The 17,700-nt window shown below is 42.5% G+C and overlaps 1 protein-coding gene across 1 annotated transcript; it reads right to left on the reverse strand.

Moving 5' to 3' along the window:
* Nucleotides 1-208: 208 nt before the first annotated feature.
* Nucleotides 209-14,056, reverse strand: LOC132834794 (dual oxidase maturation factor 2-like). The gene is made up of 9 exons (XM_060853831.1): nucleotides 14,031-14,056; nucleotides 12,444-12,620; nucleotides 11,750-11,807; nucleotides 9,005-9,139; nucleotides 7,855-8,068; nucleotides 5,060-5,274; nucleotides 3,084-3,256; nucleotides 1,395-1,468; nucleotides 209-344 (listed from the first exon to the last, which is right to left on the reverse strand). The coding sequence occupies exons 2-8, from the start codon at nucleotides 12,588-12,590 to the stop codon at nucleotides 1,421-1,423; spliced, it is 990 nt and encodes a 329-aa protein (XP_060709814.1). The 5' UTR covers nucleotides 12,591-12,620; nucleotides 14,031-14,056; the 3' UTR covers nucleotides 209-344; nucleotides 1,395-1,420.
* Nucleotides 14,057-17,700: the final 3,644 nt, after the last annotated feature.

A 17,700-nucleotide genomic window follows, 5' to 3' on the forward strand; every position in this document is an offset into this window, starting at 1 on the left:
TTAAACATTGGCATTTTTTTTAGCTTCAGAACAAAAAAGGTTAAGTGTGATTATGAATAATTTGTCCCTCTTTGCATTGTTGCAGTTAATCCAAGTCTTGCTTCTCCAAATACTCCAAAAGAAGGTATAGGTACAAAACGGCTGCGCTATCAAATTATCCACACGATTGTGCTCACTTTCAATGGTACAGAGTTGGCTCAAGGCTCTATCTGCCATTTCACAAAATAATCTAATGAAAACAGTCATTTAAAAAAATCATGTACGCAGTGGAATTTTGACGTCCTTCAGGAGTTGCCCAGTGAAGCTGTCACACTGTTGCGTGAGCCAGGTGTTGCATGGTAATCCTGCAAAATGAACAGAGAGGAGCATTCATTCAAAAGCAAAGGAATACTGCTGCCAATTGGACTGTACACACCCATCTGCTAAGCATGACAGAACACTTCACAATATTTAACCATCATAGTTTGGTTTTATTTGCCTTCCCTCGTGAGTCAGCCCAGAACATACTGAGTTATAAAATTAACTTATTGTTGTGGTCTCGTGAATGCATTTATGAGAATTCCCAAAGGAATGTAAGAACTGATGTGCAAAGACTGACGAGAGAAACAGACAAATGCTTAAGAGCTTGTCACCGATGGCAACAAAGGATTTGTTTTTATGAAACCTCACCTATATATAGCAACTGTAGATGTGTGGACCCAGTGCCCCTCTCTCTCCCTCCAGTCCCCTCCCCTTTTCCTTCTAGTCCCCTCTTGCTATCCTTGGCTCACCAGAGAGCCCTGTCACCTCTAATATTAGAAATTAAGGGGCCAAGGACCTGCCCTAGGACTACAGACCACACACAATCCAGCGCTGAGGGAGTGCTGCTCTGTCAGAGGCGCATCTCAAGCAGGACATTCCATGACACCATTTCTAGGAAGAGTGGCCGTGTCCTGGTCATTATTTATCCCTCAAATGACACCACCTATCTCATTATTATTTGTGAGAGATTGCTGAAGACATTCTTCATGCTAAGTGGAGAGGAGAATGATGATCATCAAATGAGCATTGGATTAATTAGCAATAACTTCACTGATGATCGTGGAGGTGCTGTATATTTAAACGGTAAGTTTAAACTATAGCTCACATTTCTATCAATATTCTCTTTCTGTCTTTTAAGTACCACATTTTGGACTTATTGGTTGTATTAGAACAGTAAGCAATTGATTGCTTGTAAAGTACTTTAGCATCTGCTGAAATAGTGAAAGGTGCTATACAAATGCACACCTTTCTTTCATCTCCTCAACCCTGACTGAGATGGCAAACCTTTATTTTCCAATATTAATACAGTAACACAGTGCCATGTTACTTTGGTAATTAATAAAATTGATTTGAGATATTTAAATATAAGTTACCTTTTCAATTCCAGGCATCTTCAGTCTTAGGTATAAACAACAAAGTCCTTGTCTTTGAAGCCATCTTTAATTTTCTAGCATAAAAAGATTTGGAAACAATTAATAAACATCCAAAACAGCTTCACTTTATTATCTGTGACTTAACCTAAAGAGACACCAAAACTGTTTTACAATCCCATGGAGTGATATTTCACAATACTTGCTGAAAGCCAGGAATAATGTAGGCCACTTACATTTTTCAAGTTCCCCTTAAATATAGAGAAACCCCCAGAGTGGCTTACACAGCCATGAGACTGAAGAAGGTTTCATTTCCAAAAGTAGCAAAAGAAAATTGGGCAAAGTCTTGGGTTTTCATGGATGCTTTAGAGCAGCAGTTTCCAAATGTTTTGGGCCTGTGTTACTCCTTATTCATTTTACCAAGTTGATACATACCCCTTAGAGACATGTTCTTTATCAACCACATTTTGTAAATCCTACCCCTGTCCAGAATCACACACTCAGCATCCCCTCCCTTAGTCCTCCTGTCAGTTATTTGCCTCGCCTTCTAACCCCCACCACCCCAGTTGACTCATTCACTCAACAATCCCTCCTCCTAAACCTTTTCTTCCCTATTCACTCTGTTGTGCCTTTGAGAGACAGCTCCAGTAGCAGCCAACTTTGATCAGAGAGCCATCTCTCTCCACTTCCATTCATGGACTATTTCTGTAATGGAGTACCATCTGATGTACAGTCATTCACTCTCCCACTGCTTCTCCACTGTTTCACACTAAGGATGGCGTGTGTATGGAATGAGCTGCCAGAGGAAGTGATGGAGACTAGTACAAGGACAGCATTTAAAAGGCATCTGGATGGGTACATGAATAGGAAGGGTTTAGAGGGATATGTACCAAATGTTGGCAAATAGGATGAGATTAATTTAGGATATCTGATCAGCAGGGACAACTTGGACCTGTTTCTAAGCTGTACAACTCTGACTCAATGCCCTTGTCTGAGCACCCCCAGCCTGTGGAGTAGAGAATTCCAAGGAATCCTAACTCTTTATTCCAAAGATTCATCACTTTGCTCTTTCAGCCTAGCCCACAGTCTATGCATCCAACACAATGCTGGTTGATGTCTTCATATCAATCCTCTTCTCTTTTTGGATTTGGTGATTGGTAAACAGCTGCAGTTAAAATGCGCTTTCTGCCATCAACTCTCTGGATTTACCTGGACTGGGAATTGGTGCCAATATATGGAGTCTTGCCCGCACCAGTAACTAGGTTCTTCTGTAGCCAGCGAGGCCTGGTGAGAGACTTGAACCCAAGTCTTTCAGGATCAGGGGCAGGACAATACCACCAACCCAGCCACTCCAGTACCCACTTGAGGAAATTACAAATTAGTGGGGATTTTTTTTGGCATTTCCAATGCGAGGAGTTTATAAACCTCCTAAGTTGTAGGAAATATCATCCTCTGCTGTTTTTAAATCATACTGAGCAGTGATCTATTCCAGGTACCTTAGAAACTCTGTGGAACAATAATCCCTCTATAGTAACACTTTATCTATTCTGAATATCCTGACTTTAAATAGAACACACGTCACAGCATTACTTAAGGAGTCGTTAAGCAGCAGTGAGTGATTTCCCAAAATGTGGTACTTATAAAGACAGAAAGAGAATATTGATAGGATTGTGAGCTATAGTTTAAACTTACCTTTAAATGTACAGCATCTCCACGATCATCAGTAAAGTTATTGCTAATTAATCCAATGCTCATTTGATGATCATCATCCTCCTCTCCACTTAGCATGAAGAATGTCTTCAGTTTCTCTGGGATGCAGTGATCCATAATGATTACAATTACTCCAAGAATGAAGCACAGCAACGCTAGATTAGAAAGGAAAGGGGTCTGTTATTTGTTGCGTGTTCCAAACCAGCTGTTTGTGGGAATTGGGAATTTTGATGACCCAATTTTATCAACCGCTCTATGGTGCACGCGAGGGATAAAAGTTGAAATTCGAACTCTGAGATCTAATTCATCATGTTCCCATCCAATTAACCCATTTCCAGTATCGGCATGGGCACCCTAAGTGATGTCTCCGCCTGCCTGCCAGCCAATCCATCCAGCTGGCTGATGGTCAGAGTGGAAAGTGGGCCAGGGCTTCACACTCTTAGTCTTGCCTCCTTCTTGTCCTATTACTGGCCTCCTTTTGTCCCTTCTGTCAATATTAAAGTTCATGTTCAAAAGGTCCCAAGGCTCAATGTACAGCAGGTTTAGAGAACCACAGTTGCCCAACTCTTGTCAATGCAATAACCCAAGTTCTCAACCTTTAGCCACTTAGTATAGAAAGTACCAGGGCTCATCCGTTCCCAAAATTGAGCGAAATTGATTGGCATGCCACTTCTTCCTGGGAGTCAGTTTCAGATGCCACATAGAGGCAGTAGATCAGTCTTCCTTCACGGCCAGGGAACACATGTGTAGACAGATCTCAAGGGGCTGTCAGACAAATAAGGGCAACTTGCCTAAGCATTTTCTTTTCCTCTGCACAGTGGGTTGCTGCAATCTGGAAGGCACTGACCAAAATGGATGGTGAAAGCAATATCAGTCATAACGTTCAAAAATGAGTTGGATAAATGCTTGAAAAATGAAACACTGGAAGGACAAAAAGCAGGGAGGGGAAACTTTGTCAAAGAGTTGATTAAGCATGAGGAGCCAGGTGGGCATGTTGTCATTTTTCTGTGATGGGAGGTTGGAATACAAATTACCCAAAAGTATGGAATAAAATTGTCTTGGGGTGATGATACTTCCAACTGTCGTCCATCTGACTCTGCCCTTTTTGTAAATGTTGGTTGGACTTTTCAACCATTTGGAAGAAAATTCAACATTTCAATCAATAGCGTGGCAATGTCCCAATATTTCAGCAAAGTGAAAACCAAACATATGCTGCCAAGATGAAAGAACTGAATGGGTTTTTGCAATCCAAAGCATTGTGCGTTAACCACATTGTGCGAAATTTGAAGCTAGTTTACATCCAAACCATGAAAAGGTGGTTGATTCTGATCTTTGAAGAACATCAATGGACCTCTCAGCTTTTTGCAAGGAAAGAAAATTGGTTACGTTCATCCTTTTTTCTTTCTCGTGGCAGGTTACAAATTAATGAATTTGATAATTTTATGAATCTTCTGAGCAGGGAGCTGAGATGTCAACTTGAGGCTATGCTCAAAATAACTCTGGACACCAGTTTTAGGGAGTCAGAGTGGATGACAGATAGATTTCAACAGTTGTACTACCTGTCCTCAACCTTAAATATTTCCTGCATTTGTTCCATTAAATATAACTATTAAATATAACTTAACTCTTAACTATACTTAGCTTAAATTTAACAATTCCTGTATTTGGTGCACTAAGCATCAAGGCATTGCAAAAATGTTTCTATGTTCATTGATTTCTTGCTGTGCCCTCGTGTCAATCAGAAAATTGTAAGGGAAGAGCCCTAGATTTTCCATCCAATGATTTCAGAAGATATTGGGGACATTACTTATGGTGCTTCCTGGACTCACAACATCAACAGGGCAGCCTTCACACTAGAAAATTGACAGAAGAAAATCTATCCAGATACTAATGCAAATCTCCGTTTCGTTAGATCAGTACGTCTTCTGTATTCTAAAACACAGACTCACTGTGCTTACCAGTTGCTAATGTCAGCCAGAAGGAGACACTGAAATTAGTCTTCAGTGCTGTTGGGCCAAACTGAATGATGCATGGCGATACATTCTGTATAGTGGCGAATGAGATGACTCCAAAGATCATGAATGCAGATGTGACCAATGCCATGTAGCCTCCGTACACAATAGTTGGCATGGAGAAGAGAATGTTAGTGATGATCCAGGCACAAAATGCTACCCTAATCAAAAAGATGAAAGACACAATGCTTGGTCAAAAATGTGGCACTTCTAAACATTCATCCGATAAATATTACTTCTGTTTGTTCAATATGATAGGAATGTAGTCAACTAGCAATCAGCTGCACTACCATCTAGGATCTCCCTTCTGACCTTATCCATATCTCATCTTAAAACTAGTCTTTCCATTGCTCAGCTATTTCTTTTAGGTGCTTCAACTGAGTGAGTTGTCCACTCTGCACAGGTAAATGATTTTCCACAATGACACATTGTCCTGCTTACATAGATTAGATTACTTAAATTACTTACAGTGTGGAAACAGGCCCTTCGGCCCAACAAGTCCACACTGACCCGCCGAAGCGCAACCCAAATTGTGTGCACCAAATTTCAACATCAATGTTGAAATCCCAATACCTTGTCACACAAGTATCACAATTTCGGACAAATTAGACATGCATTTCTTTGAGTGAACTGGAATAATAACAGGCCACTTGGTTCAACACAACTGGAGGGTAGGAGGTTGAGAGACGACTTGATAGCAGTTTATAAAATAACGAGGGCTATAGCTAGAGTTAATGATAATTGTCTTTTCCCTCAGATGAGGGATTTCAAGACTAGAGTGAGGGAGAATGATTTAAAAAAACACACGAGGGCAAATGTTTTACGCAGAGGGTAATTCACATGCAAAATGATTTTCCTGAGGCAGTGGTGGATGTAGACAAAATTACAACATTTAAAAGACATTTCGGTGAGTACAAAAACAGGACAGGTTTAGAGGAATATGGGCTATGAGCAGGCAGCTGGGACTTGTTTAGTTTGAGATTATGTTTGGCACGGGCTGGTTCGACTGAAAGATCTGTTCTGTGCTGTATGACTCTCTAAGTAGTTAAAGGATAAAGCTGTATTTTCTTAAAGTTTAGATCCCCATTTGGTCCATGCTGGCAGTGCTGGTTCCAGCTTCAGAGACTATTTGATCCTTTTTTTTCCCCTTGTACTGATTAGTTATATTCAACAATTTAAACAACTCTCACATAAATGCTGCAATTGATTCAGCTTCATTGTCTCTTTGCATTTGTGCATTCCATAGTCTAATAACCCTTTGTGTGGAGAAGACACCTTTAAACCTGTCCTTTATGTTTAAGTTCATGCCCTCCATTGGCCAGTGGTAATAACCTCTTGCTATTCAGTGTTTTCAAAGGTTCAGTCTTGAGGGCCCTTAACCTTGTTTGCTCCAATATGTTCAGCTCTAGAGTTCTGGTTGAATTACCAATGTACAGCCCTGTTCTCATTTTTGTTCATCTTGAATAACAGCCAAATGCCTTCATACATCCTCTATAATTATGTCCTTTCTTCTTTCTAAAAATGATGTCACAAACTGCTCACACTATTGTTTAGTGCCAATAAACTTTCATTCATAGCTTTGCTTCAGAGTTTAATGTTCATGTTCCCTTCCTCTGGATTTTCTTTTACACTGCCCTGTATCATCTTACAGGGCTGCGGTTGCAGCTAACAGTCTCACTGCCTGTGTAGAAATTGTAACCTCTATTTTAAACTGATGGTTTGACAATGCTTCAGTTTGTGATTTTTTTTATGGTGAGTTTTGAGGTGATTCCTAGGCTGTGGCCATTGCTAGTATCTTGTGCCCATTTTCAAGTTTAATAGGTCCTGAATATTACATCTCCCTCCCCTCAATCTGGCTGTCAGTGCGTGCATGTCACCTTCAAATTTGACTTGCGGCAGGATAGATTTTAGACAGTCGGCTTACTCTTACTGAATTGAACCCTTCAAGTGGCCAATTAAGGGGCTCCCAATGCTGTTGGTCTTTTATAAGGCAAGGTATACCCTGCAAAGTGGCTCCATGTATAAGCTGCTGGACAAAGCAGTCATTGTGTCCCTCTATGCCAAGTCGAGTCCTACTGTATATAATATAGCCTTCCTTTATGTGTCGTGTGGTGCAAAAGTCGTGTTCCTACCTCTGAACCAGAATGTCCAAGTTCAAGTCCCACCTGATCCAGTGTGCGGCAACATGTCTCTACAGGATGATTAAAAATAGTTCCCCTGTGAGCCAGTCTGTGTGCCCTGCTGGGAGGGTGGATTTTGCCTTTTGCTTGGACACTGGCACCCCACAAAGGTCCTCCTTGGAAAATGAAATCCAGTCCTCCACTGCCCCCCAGTAACTGAATGAATTGCCAGAACCATGCATTGCACATTTACTGACTCTCCCTTGCTCAGCTGAGGGCACTTTGCAGCTGAGAACAGGTAGCAATATATTTTGGGATAGACTGGAGAGAGGTGATGGTTTCGCTTGGCATTGGTGAGCGTTCACTGATGCTAATCCACAAATTGCTCAATGTACAGATTCACTTTCACTTTTTGTTCGGGTTGAATTTGAACTCAGACCTTGGTGAGGAATTTAGCCCCATTGTCAATGCAGAACTGTTCCATTTGTTTTGCTTTGCAATTGCCACTGACCCTTGATTTTGAGTCTAAAGTCTGCCTGCTTGATCTTGGATGAAAATAACCCCCTCATCTTCAAATACATCAGAAATGCAATTCAAAATGCATGAATGTGTTTTGCTTACCACATCATGGCTGTTGCATAATGTCCAGAGAACCTGTACTGGTCATGAATAAGACAGGGGCTTTTGCTCTGAAACTTCTCAGCAATGTACAAAATTGGATGTGGAAGCCCTCGATTAAGCCCATTGTTATATTGCTCATCGTAATTCATTGTAAATCTCCATAGAAAGCTCTCGTTGTAGTCTATGGTTTCATTCAGCTGGTTCTCAGGGATTCCTGCAAGGACATAGCATGGAACACCCTCATATGTTAATTCAGTTTACAGTTGGCAAAAACAATAATTCAATATCCAAAATAACACTTTCCAATTGATGAAAATCCAAACGCTTTAAGCTGTGGCCAACCACTTGCAAGCGCATCTGTGCTGAATCACCCATTCCTGATGGTGTCCACTTCAGTGGAGCAGACTGAGTTAACAACATTGTAAATATATTAAAGACAAGCTCCTGTGTATGACAGTGAAATTATACGTACATTATTCTATTTGCCCCTACAGATCCTAGCAAATGAGATGAGGCATTAAGATTGGTAACAAAAAAAATTTTCATAAATGCAGCAGTGTTAGCCCATACCTTTGACAAGGGACGATGAATAATGGAATCCTAAATCAAAGTATTACTTTCTCATCACATTTATTTTTCTTTTGTTTAACAGTGTGACCCCATCATATATTATATCAGACTGTGTATTTATTTATATCTACTGGTTTAGAGCGAGAACGTACAGTTTGTATAATCCACAAGGGCAGATAAGTTAAAATTGCTTTGGCAGAGGTCTGACACAGATTTTTGGGTTGAATGTGCACTTGGTTCGCAAGTAAGTTCCTTGTTCACTGTTCATGCCAAACCATTGGCACATTTAGCTAAGCACTGACCTATTTCCAAAGAGATCTGTTCCTGCTCTTTTCTGATGCAACACCTAACACCAATTACCAATCTCTACCTATTGAACCATTGAGTTGTTGCCAATTTATAATAAAAGTCAATTATTGGTTTGTGTGATTAAAGAGGTAGTGTCCCTACCTTGAGCCAGGAGGCTTGGGCTCAAAGTCCCACCTGCTCCAGAGGTGTATAATTACATGTCTGAAAGAGGTTGGTCAGGGAAATGGATTACATATTTTTTTTTAAAAATGGCCACAAGGAAATGACTTACCTCTCAGAGTCACATTAATTCCTGCCAGTCCAATGTTGAGTCCCACTTCTGCAGTGATTGCCTCATTACTGAAAGCCTTGTAAATTGTGCTCACCCTGGCAAATCCAGCTGCCCAGTCACCAGTAAAGTTCACCACTACAGAATGAATTATAATTCAGTTAATGATTCTGATATTATCATGGCCAAGTGTCTGGTTTCCTCAATTAGTTATCAAAAAATCATTTTGTGCTTTAGACGCCACTCTGAGGTAAAGTCAGACTTTAGTAAATAATATCCACAATTCATCCGTATAATTAAGAAGTTTGTACTTTGCACTAAGAATTAGCACAGCTCTGAAGTTTAATAACTGAGAAACTAATGTGAGTAACATGAGACTTTAAAATGAGAAGTTGCACCTTTCCAATATGGCATGAGCAAATATGATTGGCGAATGCCTTTGTGTGGGGCTGACTTGATTCTTCATCACTGACAAAGTTATACTTTCTATAATAAGAAATGCAAACTGAAAATGTTGGAAATACTCAGAGGGTCAGGAAGCAACTGCAGTGAGTGAAACAAACAAGCTAATGCAATAGGAGGAAGTGAGGACTGCAGATGCTGGAGATCAGAGTCAAAAAGTGTGGTGCTGGAAAAGCACAGCATGTTAGGCAGCATCCGAGAAGCAGGAGACTTGATGTTTCAAGCATTAGCCCTTCATCATTCCTGAAGATCTGACACAGATTGTTGGATTGAGTGTGCATCTGGCGTTCTTATGAAAACATATTGACTCCCTGTGTCTGCAGAAACCTTCCCATTCTCAAAGTGATCTACCCAGATTGCTATGTGATATTGATTATTGAGAGGGACATTTTTACAATCCTGCATATTCCAAACTTTAGCAATGTCGATTGTGGACAGAAATCTTCTCTGGACAAGTAAAAAGATATTAAAACCCAGCTCAAACAGTTACACACTATATTATTTGCATTCCATGTGCTTTGAGCCTGAAAGCCATTGGATCAGAGAACTTCCAAAACCCAGGCTGGCCCAAATATGTTATCTGTGCATTTCACCAATTATAGAATGATTACAGCACCGAAGGAGGCTATTTAGCCCATCAGGATTGTGCCAGCTCCTTTCATGGTAAATAGATGTGGGTACAATTACAACATTTAAAAGACATTGAGAAACGTATATGACTAGGAAGGGTTTGGAGGGATATGGGCCAGGAGTAGGCAGGTGGGAATAGTTTAGTTTGGGATTATGGTCGGCACGGACTGGTTGGACCGAAGGGTACGTTTCTGTGCTGATTAACTCTATAACACCTGAGATGTTTGAAATGAGATGTCCTTTTCTTTTCCCTTCATTCAATGCCTGTAGTTTTTCCCTGGCTCAACGTGACCCTGAACCGAGTGGCTTACTAAACTGAATGTAATTATCCAAATCAACACGTTGGAAAATATTGGGTTTTGTGATGCAGGTGCAATGCTGTAAAACAGCATTTAAAACTATAAACATAAATTTCCCAACTTCTTTCAGTTCCAGGAAAGAATCAGAGTGGACTCCAAACAATGACTCGTTTTCTCTCTTTCCACTGAGCCTGCTCAAATTCTCCAGCACTGTCTCTTTTTATTTCAGTTTTGTCAAACAGAACAAGGGAGAACCAATTAAACTTAGAAAGGGAAGCAGAATGTATAGTCAGTGTCTGCAAGACAATGGGCAAAGCTCAAGAGACCTGAAATGAAGGAGCTTAGTGATCGTGAAAATTTGTTGACTAGATTATAGAGAGTGGTGGCAGGTGGAGTAGAGTGGGAAAGGGAAGGTGTTGGGTCAAAGGGAGAGCTATGTACTGCAGGAGGAGAAAGGGTATTACAAAGTGCTCAAAGATCACTGCAGTCTTTGGGCACTCATCAGGAATTGGGTGCTTCCAGGTTTTTCAGAATACAATCGGTGGATTTTGGAAATCATTGAAACAGAGTTCTGACTAAGGGACACTGATTTCTCTCCACAGATGCTGTCCTTCTTGCTGAGCTTTTCCAGCAACTTGTTGTTTCTGATTTCCAGCATCCACTGTCCTTTCGGGTTTTATTTAAACAGGGTTAAATGTTGGCTTTCAGGTTAGGTCGGGCAGGCGCCAAAGACAGTGCTTGCTGGGTGCCTCAGCCTTACACAGCCAGACTTTTCAAAGTCCGGGAAGTTCATAGCTTCAAGAGAGCCACAGGAAGAAATTGGAGATACTTGAGCCACTCCCGGGCTCATTCCTGGGCTGTGGGGAAGCAGTGGAGCTCTTTCCCCTTAGGGCAGGGTACAGGTTAAATTTACTAAGTCGTTCTGTTTTAACACGCGTTTTGTCACTTTAAGAGCTGTTTCTAAAGCGCGACTCTCCAATAACGCTGGGCTGCACAAGAACTTTATATGGTTTACGATCAACAATGCTCTGTCTGCCTAACCCTTTCATTTCTCTCTCTCCCTCTCTGGGCTCTTTCTCCACCGATCTCTCGTCTCTCCTCCTCCATACCCTACAAATACCACTTTATCCTAACTGGATCAGCTCTGATGAAGACTAACCAAAATCTAAACGTTAACACTGCTTTCTCTGCCCACAGATATTACCAGATCTGCTGAGTTTCACCAGTAATTTCTACGCTTTTTCAGATTAAGTTACATCTTAGCATACTCATTAGAAAACATAACATTGCGTCTCTGTTGTGAAATTTACAACACAATATCATTTAATATACTTTTTTAAAAGTAAATTGCACATACCTACAATAACAGCTCCAACAAAAAGGCTTACAATAATTCTGCAGAAGGAGTAAATTCTCTGAAAATATAAATAAAACATGCAACGTTTTAGACCAACCAAAAAACATATTGTTCACTAAGACCTGGAGATGCCGGTGTTGGACTGGGGTGGACAAAGTTAAAAATCACACAACACCAGGTTTTAGTGCAGCAGGTTTATTGGGAAGCATTAGCTTTCGAAGCGCTGCCCCTTTTAAGTGGTTATACCCCACAACCAGCTGATGAAGGAGCGACACTCCGAAAGGCAACGCTTCCAAATAAACCTGTTGGACCATAACCTGGTGTTGTGTGATTTTTAACTTTATTCATTCGATTCATCTGGCGTGTTTCGTTCGACTCAATGTTAAAAACCGCCTCCAAATTTCGTGAATTTGTCAACGTTGACAGACAGGAACGAATTGACTAGAAATCAACTCCCTGCAGTGAAAATGGGAACCACGACTTTGAAGCGGAAAATTCGGCGTAAACAATTTCAGCGCACAACCCCCAGTTCCCACACCCCTGCACCCTCTTTCCTTTCTGTTCTGGGGGTCGAAAGAAGGGCGTCTGGCGTTTGGAATGTCACTATAAGATCGAAAGCGATAAACTTTGGATAATGAGACCAATTCTGGGTCAGCAGAGACGGCGGGGGAAAAAACCAAGGGGAATGGCTTACCCCTTTCCCTCTGATTCCCGGGAGGATAATGAGCAGCGTTAGGGTAAACACCAGGAATACCAGGATAACCACGAGTAAGGTGATGGCAAAAATGAAGGCTGTTCTGTCGTGGGGATAGAATGGCCGAATTCCATTGAAGAGAGTCATAATTGGCGATTGCACACGATCCTTGGCCAACTGCAGAGAGACGGAGAGACAACATCGTTACGAGGTAATCGGCTAAGAGGAAATTATAAAGCCTTCATGGTCATTTTTCGCACAAAAAAATAAATTGCACATACATCCGAATTCAGATCCCAAACCTTTTCCGTTAAAAAAATAATGGGAATTTCGGATAAGTATAGTTCCACAGCGCATTTGACCCATCGCGCACCGTACTAGCCCAGGTCAATCCGCTCCATTCTGAGTCTACATTAGAGTGATGCTGGAAAAGCACTGCATCCGAAGAGCAGGAGAACCGAGGTTTCGGGCAAAAGCGCTTCATTTACCCACTCCATTCCAGAATCCTTGCCCCTTCCCCACCCCGTCCTTGCAGCCCCCGTGAATGACCCCCCACACAATTGTTGATCCACAACCACCTGTTAAAGGAGCGGCACTCCGAAAGCTAGTGCTTCCAAGTCAATCTGTCCTGGTGTTGTGTGATTTTTAACTTCAGACGCAATGTATTCGCCTGTCCCCGTTCGTCTGAGGAATTTCCCGAGGCTTGGCTTTGCGTTTTTTTCTCCCCAAGGAACGCGCTTCAGAAATTACAACCTCAGCTCCTGAAGTGAACACTATCTTTCTCCTTCGACGCTGCCAGACCTTGCAGCACTTCTGTCTGTGTCTGTCTGTGTGTCTGTGTGTGTGTGTGTCTGTGTGTGTGTGTGTCTGTGTCTGTGTCTGTCTGTGTGTCTGTGTGTGTCTGTGTGTCTGTGTGTGTGTGTTTGTCTATATGTCTGTGTGTGTCTGTGTGTCTATGTGTGTTTGTCTATGTGTCTGTATCTGTCTATGTTTGTGTGTGTCTGTGTGTTTGTCTATGTGTCTGTGTCTATGTGTGTGTGTCTGTGTCTGTGTGTATCTGTGTGTGTCTATGTGTCTGTGTCTGTGTGTGTTTGTCTATGTGTCTGTGTGTATCTGTGTGTGTCTATGTGTGTGTGCCTGTGTGTCTGTGTGTGTTTGTCTATGTGTCTATGTCTGTGTCTGTCTGTGTGTGTTTGTCTATGTGTCTGTGTCTATGTGTGTGTATGTCTATGTGTGGATGTATGTCTGTGTGTGTGTTTGCCTATGTGTCTGTGTTTGTCCGTGAGTGTCTATGTGTGTGTGTGTGTCTGTGTGTGTTTGTCTATGTGTCTGTGTCTGTGTTTGTCTATGTGTCTGTGTCTGTGTGTCTGTGCCTCCTGTTTCTGCTAAGTTCAGCATCTGCAAACACCTTGCTTCTGAATTAGATTCTAAAGTTTAACTGGTATCAGTGGTCCCTTAGAACTAACCAAATTCCTATTTTCAGATTGACACGAGTCAAAATTCTCTACATTGTGTAAAATAAACGTTCTAACGGTTTCAACAGACTTCGGAGAGATTGGAAACGAGCAGAGACGGTCTCTTTCTTACCCAGAGAGAAAAATCTCGAACCAATTGTCCCCTCTCACGGAATATTACGAGTGGTTCTTGTGTCTGTCCTCAGTCCCATCCTATTTATACACACCGTTTTTTAAAAATCTAATTTTGGGCTTTGTTCCAGCTTTGCGTCAGGTGTAACAAAAAGGGATGGGGAATTTTTCATTTCCCCGGCCCCTGAACATCTCTTCCTTCCTGGTATCAATGCAAATTGCTGTCCCTCCCCACCCTCGACGTAACGCTGAGACCTCCCTAACCTGGACTGCAACAGTCCCCAGGGCTGCCTTCTCTCTCTCCACCCCCAAACCCCTCCAAATTTCGGGTGAACGGGCTACGGCAGAGAACTGCGTGAACTAGGAGCGCCGCGGACCGTCCACGCTCTGTAGGTGAGTCTCATTGTTAGCTCCAGTTCCCGGGCAATTGTGGTTAGATTCAGGGAGGCTGGGAGCTGAGATCTCCCTCCCCCCTCCTCCCCCTCCCCATCCCTCTTGGTCAAAACCTTCTTTGTCTCCAAGATTTACTTTGTGAATTAATTGTTTTTTTTTGCGGATGATGAGACTGGGCAGATCTCAGCTCAGCAACGAGGCAAAACCTATAACATTTGAATAGCTCTCCCTCTTTCATTCGGCTTTCTTAGCCAGCCCATTTCTACACTTTAAGTCTCTCTCTCTCTTGCCATTCATTCTTAGTCAACTAATTTCTACACTTCAAACCTCTCTCTCTGGTCTTAGTTCATAGAGACAGAGATGTGCAGCATGGAAATAGACGCTTCGGTCCAACCCGTCCACGCCGACCAGATATCCCAAACTAATCTAGTCCCACCTGCCAGCACCCAGCCCATATCCCTCCAAACCCTTCCTATTCATATACCCATCCAAATGCCTCTTAAATGTTGCAATTGTACCAGCCTCCACCACATCCTCTACACTCCAAACCTCTCTCTTTCTCTCTGGTCTTAGCTCATCTCTACACTTCAACTCTCTCTCTCTCTTGCACACACATAATTGTTAGGATTAGTCAGTTTATTTCAGCGCTCCAGATCTCTGTCTCTTGTTTTTCTGAGTTAGTCAGTTCACTTCTGCTTCTCAAATCTCTCTCCATCCCTCGGAGACAGCGGCACCTTGTCTTTTTGTCACGGGGAGGTAGGTGACCCACCGACGGGCGGGAGGAGGCATCACATTCGGAAAGACTCGCTCATCCAGTTGTGTATCGGCTGTTTGCTCACCTCTCATCGCATCGCTGCTAGCCCCGGCGGGTTGAACGGAATCCCAGAGTCGTTAGGGTGCAGGGAGAGGCCATTCGGCCCTGAGGACATCCGTTCTGTCACTGTGAGAGCAGCCAATGATGTTAATGTTGGTTAGTAAAGTGCATGTTACAGACATAGTGGAGTCAGAGGGACAATGGTCATAAGGTGAAGATGCTCATAGTCCAAACCACGATAAGCCGCTAGGGAGCGCTCTTGTGGCGGTATCCTACCTGCTCGATCCCTGTGTTTTAGTATCTCTCAATTAACTGGGAAAGGCTACAGTCTTCAACAGACCCGAGTTCAATCCCCGCTGCCAGTGTTTATATTTAAATTAAATGGTCATTCTGAAATGCAAAAAGCTAAGAATCACACAACACCAGGTTATGGTCCAACAGGTTTATTTGGAAACACTAGCTTTCGGAGCGTCCCTCATCAGGTGGTTGTGGAGAAATGTCTTATTCGCCACAGTCTGAGAGCATTGGGACAGCGTTAAAAAATCACACAACACCAGGTTATAATCAACGAGGTAAAAACAATGACTGCAGATGCTGGAAACCAGATTCTGGATCAGTGGTGCTGGAAGAGCACAGCAGTTCAGGCAGCATCCAAAGAACAGCGAAATCGACGTTTCGGGCAAAAGCCCTTCATCAGGAATCCTGGCTTTTGCCCGAAACGTCGACTTCACTGCTCGTTGGATGCTGCCTGAACTGCTGTGCTCTTCCAGCACCACTGATCCAGAACACCAGGTTATAGTCCAACAGATTTAATTGGAAGCACACTAGTTTTCGGAGCGACGCTCCTTCATCAGGTGATAGTGGAGGGCTCGATCGTAACACAGAATTTATAGCAAAAATTTGCAGTGTAATGGAACTGAAATTATACATTGGAAAATTGATTGTCTGTTAAGCCTTTCATCTGTTAGAATACAGTGATAGTTTCACTTCTTTCATGTGTAAATCACAAAACCTTTTGTTAAAGTTGCATTCTCAGGTTAGCTGTTAACAATGGTGATAGCTAGACAATATGTTGAAGGTGTTAGCCCCCTGTGTTCTCTGTCTATGCCATGATGTTTAGATTGATTCTAATCTAAAAAGTGAGATAACAGAGTTTTACATAAATTCATGCAGTTTTTGAGCTCAGAGTTCTACATGAATGTATGCAGTTTTTGAGCAAAGTACAATGTAACTCTGCAAGTACAAATTCACCCCACAAAATATATGTGTGCATGTGGGTCTTTTTCTGTGTGTGTGTGTCTGTCTGGGGTGGGGGTTGTGAGTGTGAGAAAGTGTGTGTGTGTGTGTGTGTGTGTAGTGAGTGCAGAGTGTCTAAAGTCTGTGAGGGGGTGCATGTGTGAGTGTGGGAGTGTGTGTGTCTATAAGGGTGTGTGTGGGTGTCTGTGTGCGCATCTGTGTGTACCTGTGTCCATGTGTATGTGAGAGTGTGTATGTGTAGGAATATCTGTGTTTGTGTAGTGCAATGGTGGTCACCTGTAATGTGACATGAACCCAGGGTCCGGTTGAGGCTCTCCCTATGGGCACCGAACTTAGCTATCAGCCTCTGCTCGGCCACATTCCTCTGCTGTCTGTCCCGAAGTCCACCTTGGAGGATGATTACACGAAGGTCCGAGGCTGAATGTCCTGGACCACTGAAGTGTTCCCCAACTGGGAGGGAACCCTCCTGTCTGTTGATTGTTGTGCAGTGCCCATTCATCCGTTGTCGTAGCCTTTGCTCGGTTTTCCCAATGTACCATGCATCTGGGCATCCTTGCCTGCAACATATAAGATAGACAACATTGGCTGAGTCACATGAGTACCTGCCATGTACAAGGTGGGAGGTGTTCCCATGTGTAATGGTGGTATCTATGTCCACAATCTGACACGTCTTGCAGCGTCCACCATGACAGGGTTGTATGGAGTTGTCCCGAGAGCCAGGCAGTTTGCTACGAACAATGATATGCTTGAGGTTTGGCGGTTGTTTAAAGGCAAGTAGTGGAGGTGTGGGGAAGGTCTTGGTGAGGTGCTCATCCTCATTGATAATGTGATGCAGGTCACGAAGAACATGGCATAATTTTTCAGCCCCTGGGAAGTACTGAACAACGAAGGGTACCCTGTCAGTTGTAGCACGTGTCTGTCTCCTGAGGAGGTCATTACAGTTTCTTGCTGTGGCACATCGGAACTGGCAGTCAATGAGTTGATAACTCTGTTATCTCACTTTTTAGATTAGAATCAATCTAAACATCAGGTCATAAACAGAGAACACAGGGGGCTAACACCTTCAACATATTATCTAGCAATCACCATTGTTAACAGCTAACCTGAGAATGCAACTTTTAAAAAAAGGTTTTGTGATTTACACATGAAAGAAATGAAACTATCACTGTATTCTAACAGATGAAAGGCTTAACAGACAATCAATTTT

The sequence above is a fragment of the Hemiscyllium ocellatum genome, chromosome 42 (assembly GCF_020745735.1).
Source record: "Hemiscyllium ocellatum isolate sHemOce1 chromosome 42, sHemOce1.pat.X.cur, whole genome shotgun sequence".
NCBI lineage: Eukaryota > Metazoa > Chordata > Chondrichthyes > Orectolobiformes > Hemiscylliidae > Hemiscyllium > Hemiscyllium ocellatum.

What these genes read in the sequence shown, in the direction of transcription:
- LOC132834794 (XM_060853831.1), bottom strand. Translation starts at nt 12,590, where the DNA reads ATGACTCTCTTCAATGGAATTCGGCCATTCTATCCCCACGACAGAACA. An exon ending in TGTTGGAGCTGTTATTGTAG is followed by an intron (nt 9,140 to 11,749) that starts GTATGTGCAATT and finishes TTCATTCTGTAG; the next exon opens with TGGTGAACTTTACTGGTGAC. An exon ending in AATTAATGTGACTCTGAGAG is followed by an intron (nt 8,069 to 9,004) that starts GTAAGTCATTTC and finishes ATGTCCTTGCAG; the next exon opens with GAATCCCTGAGAACCAGCTG.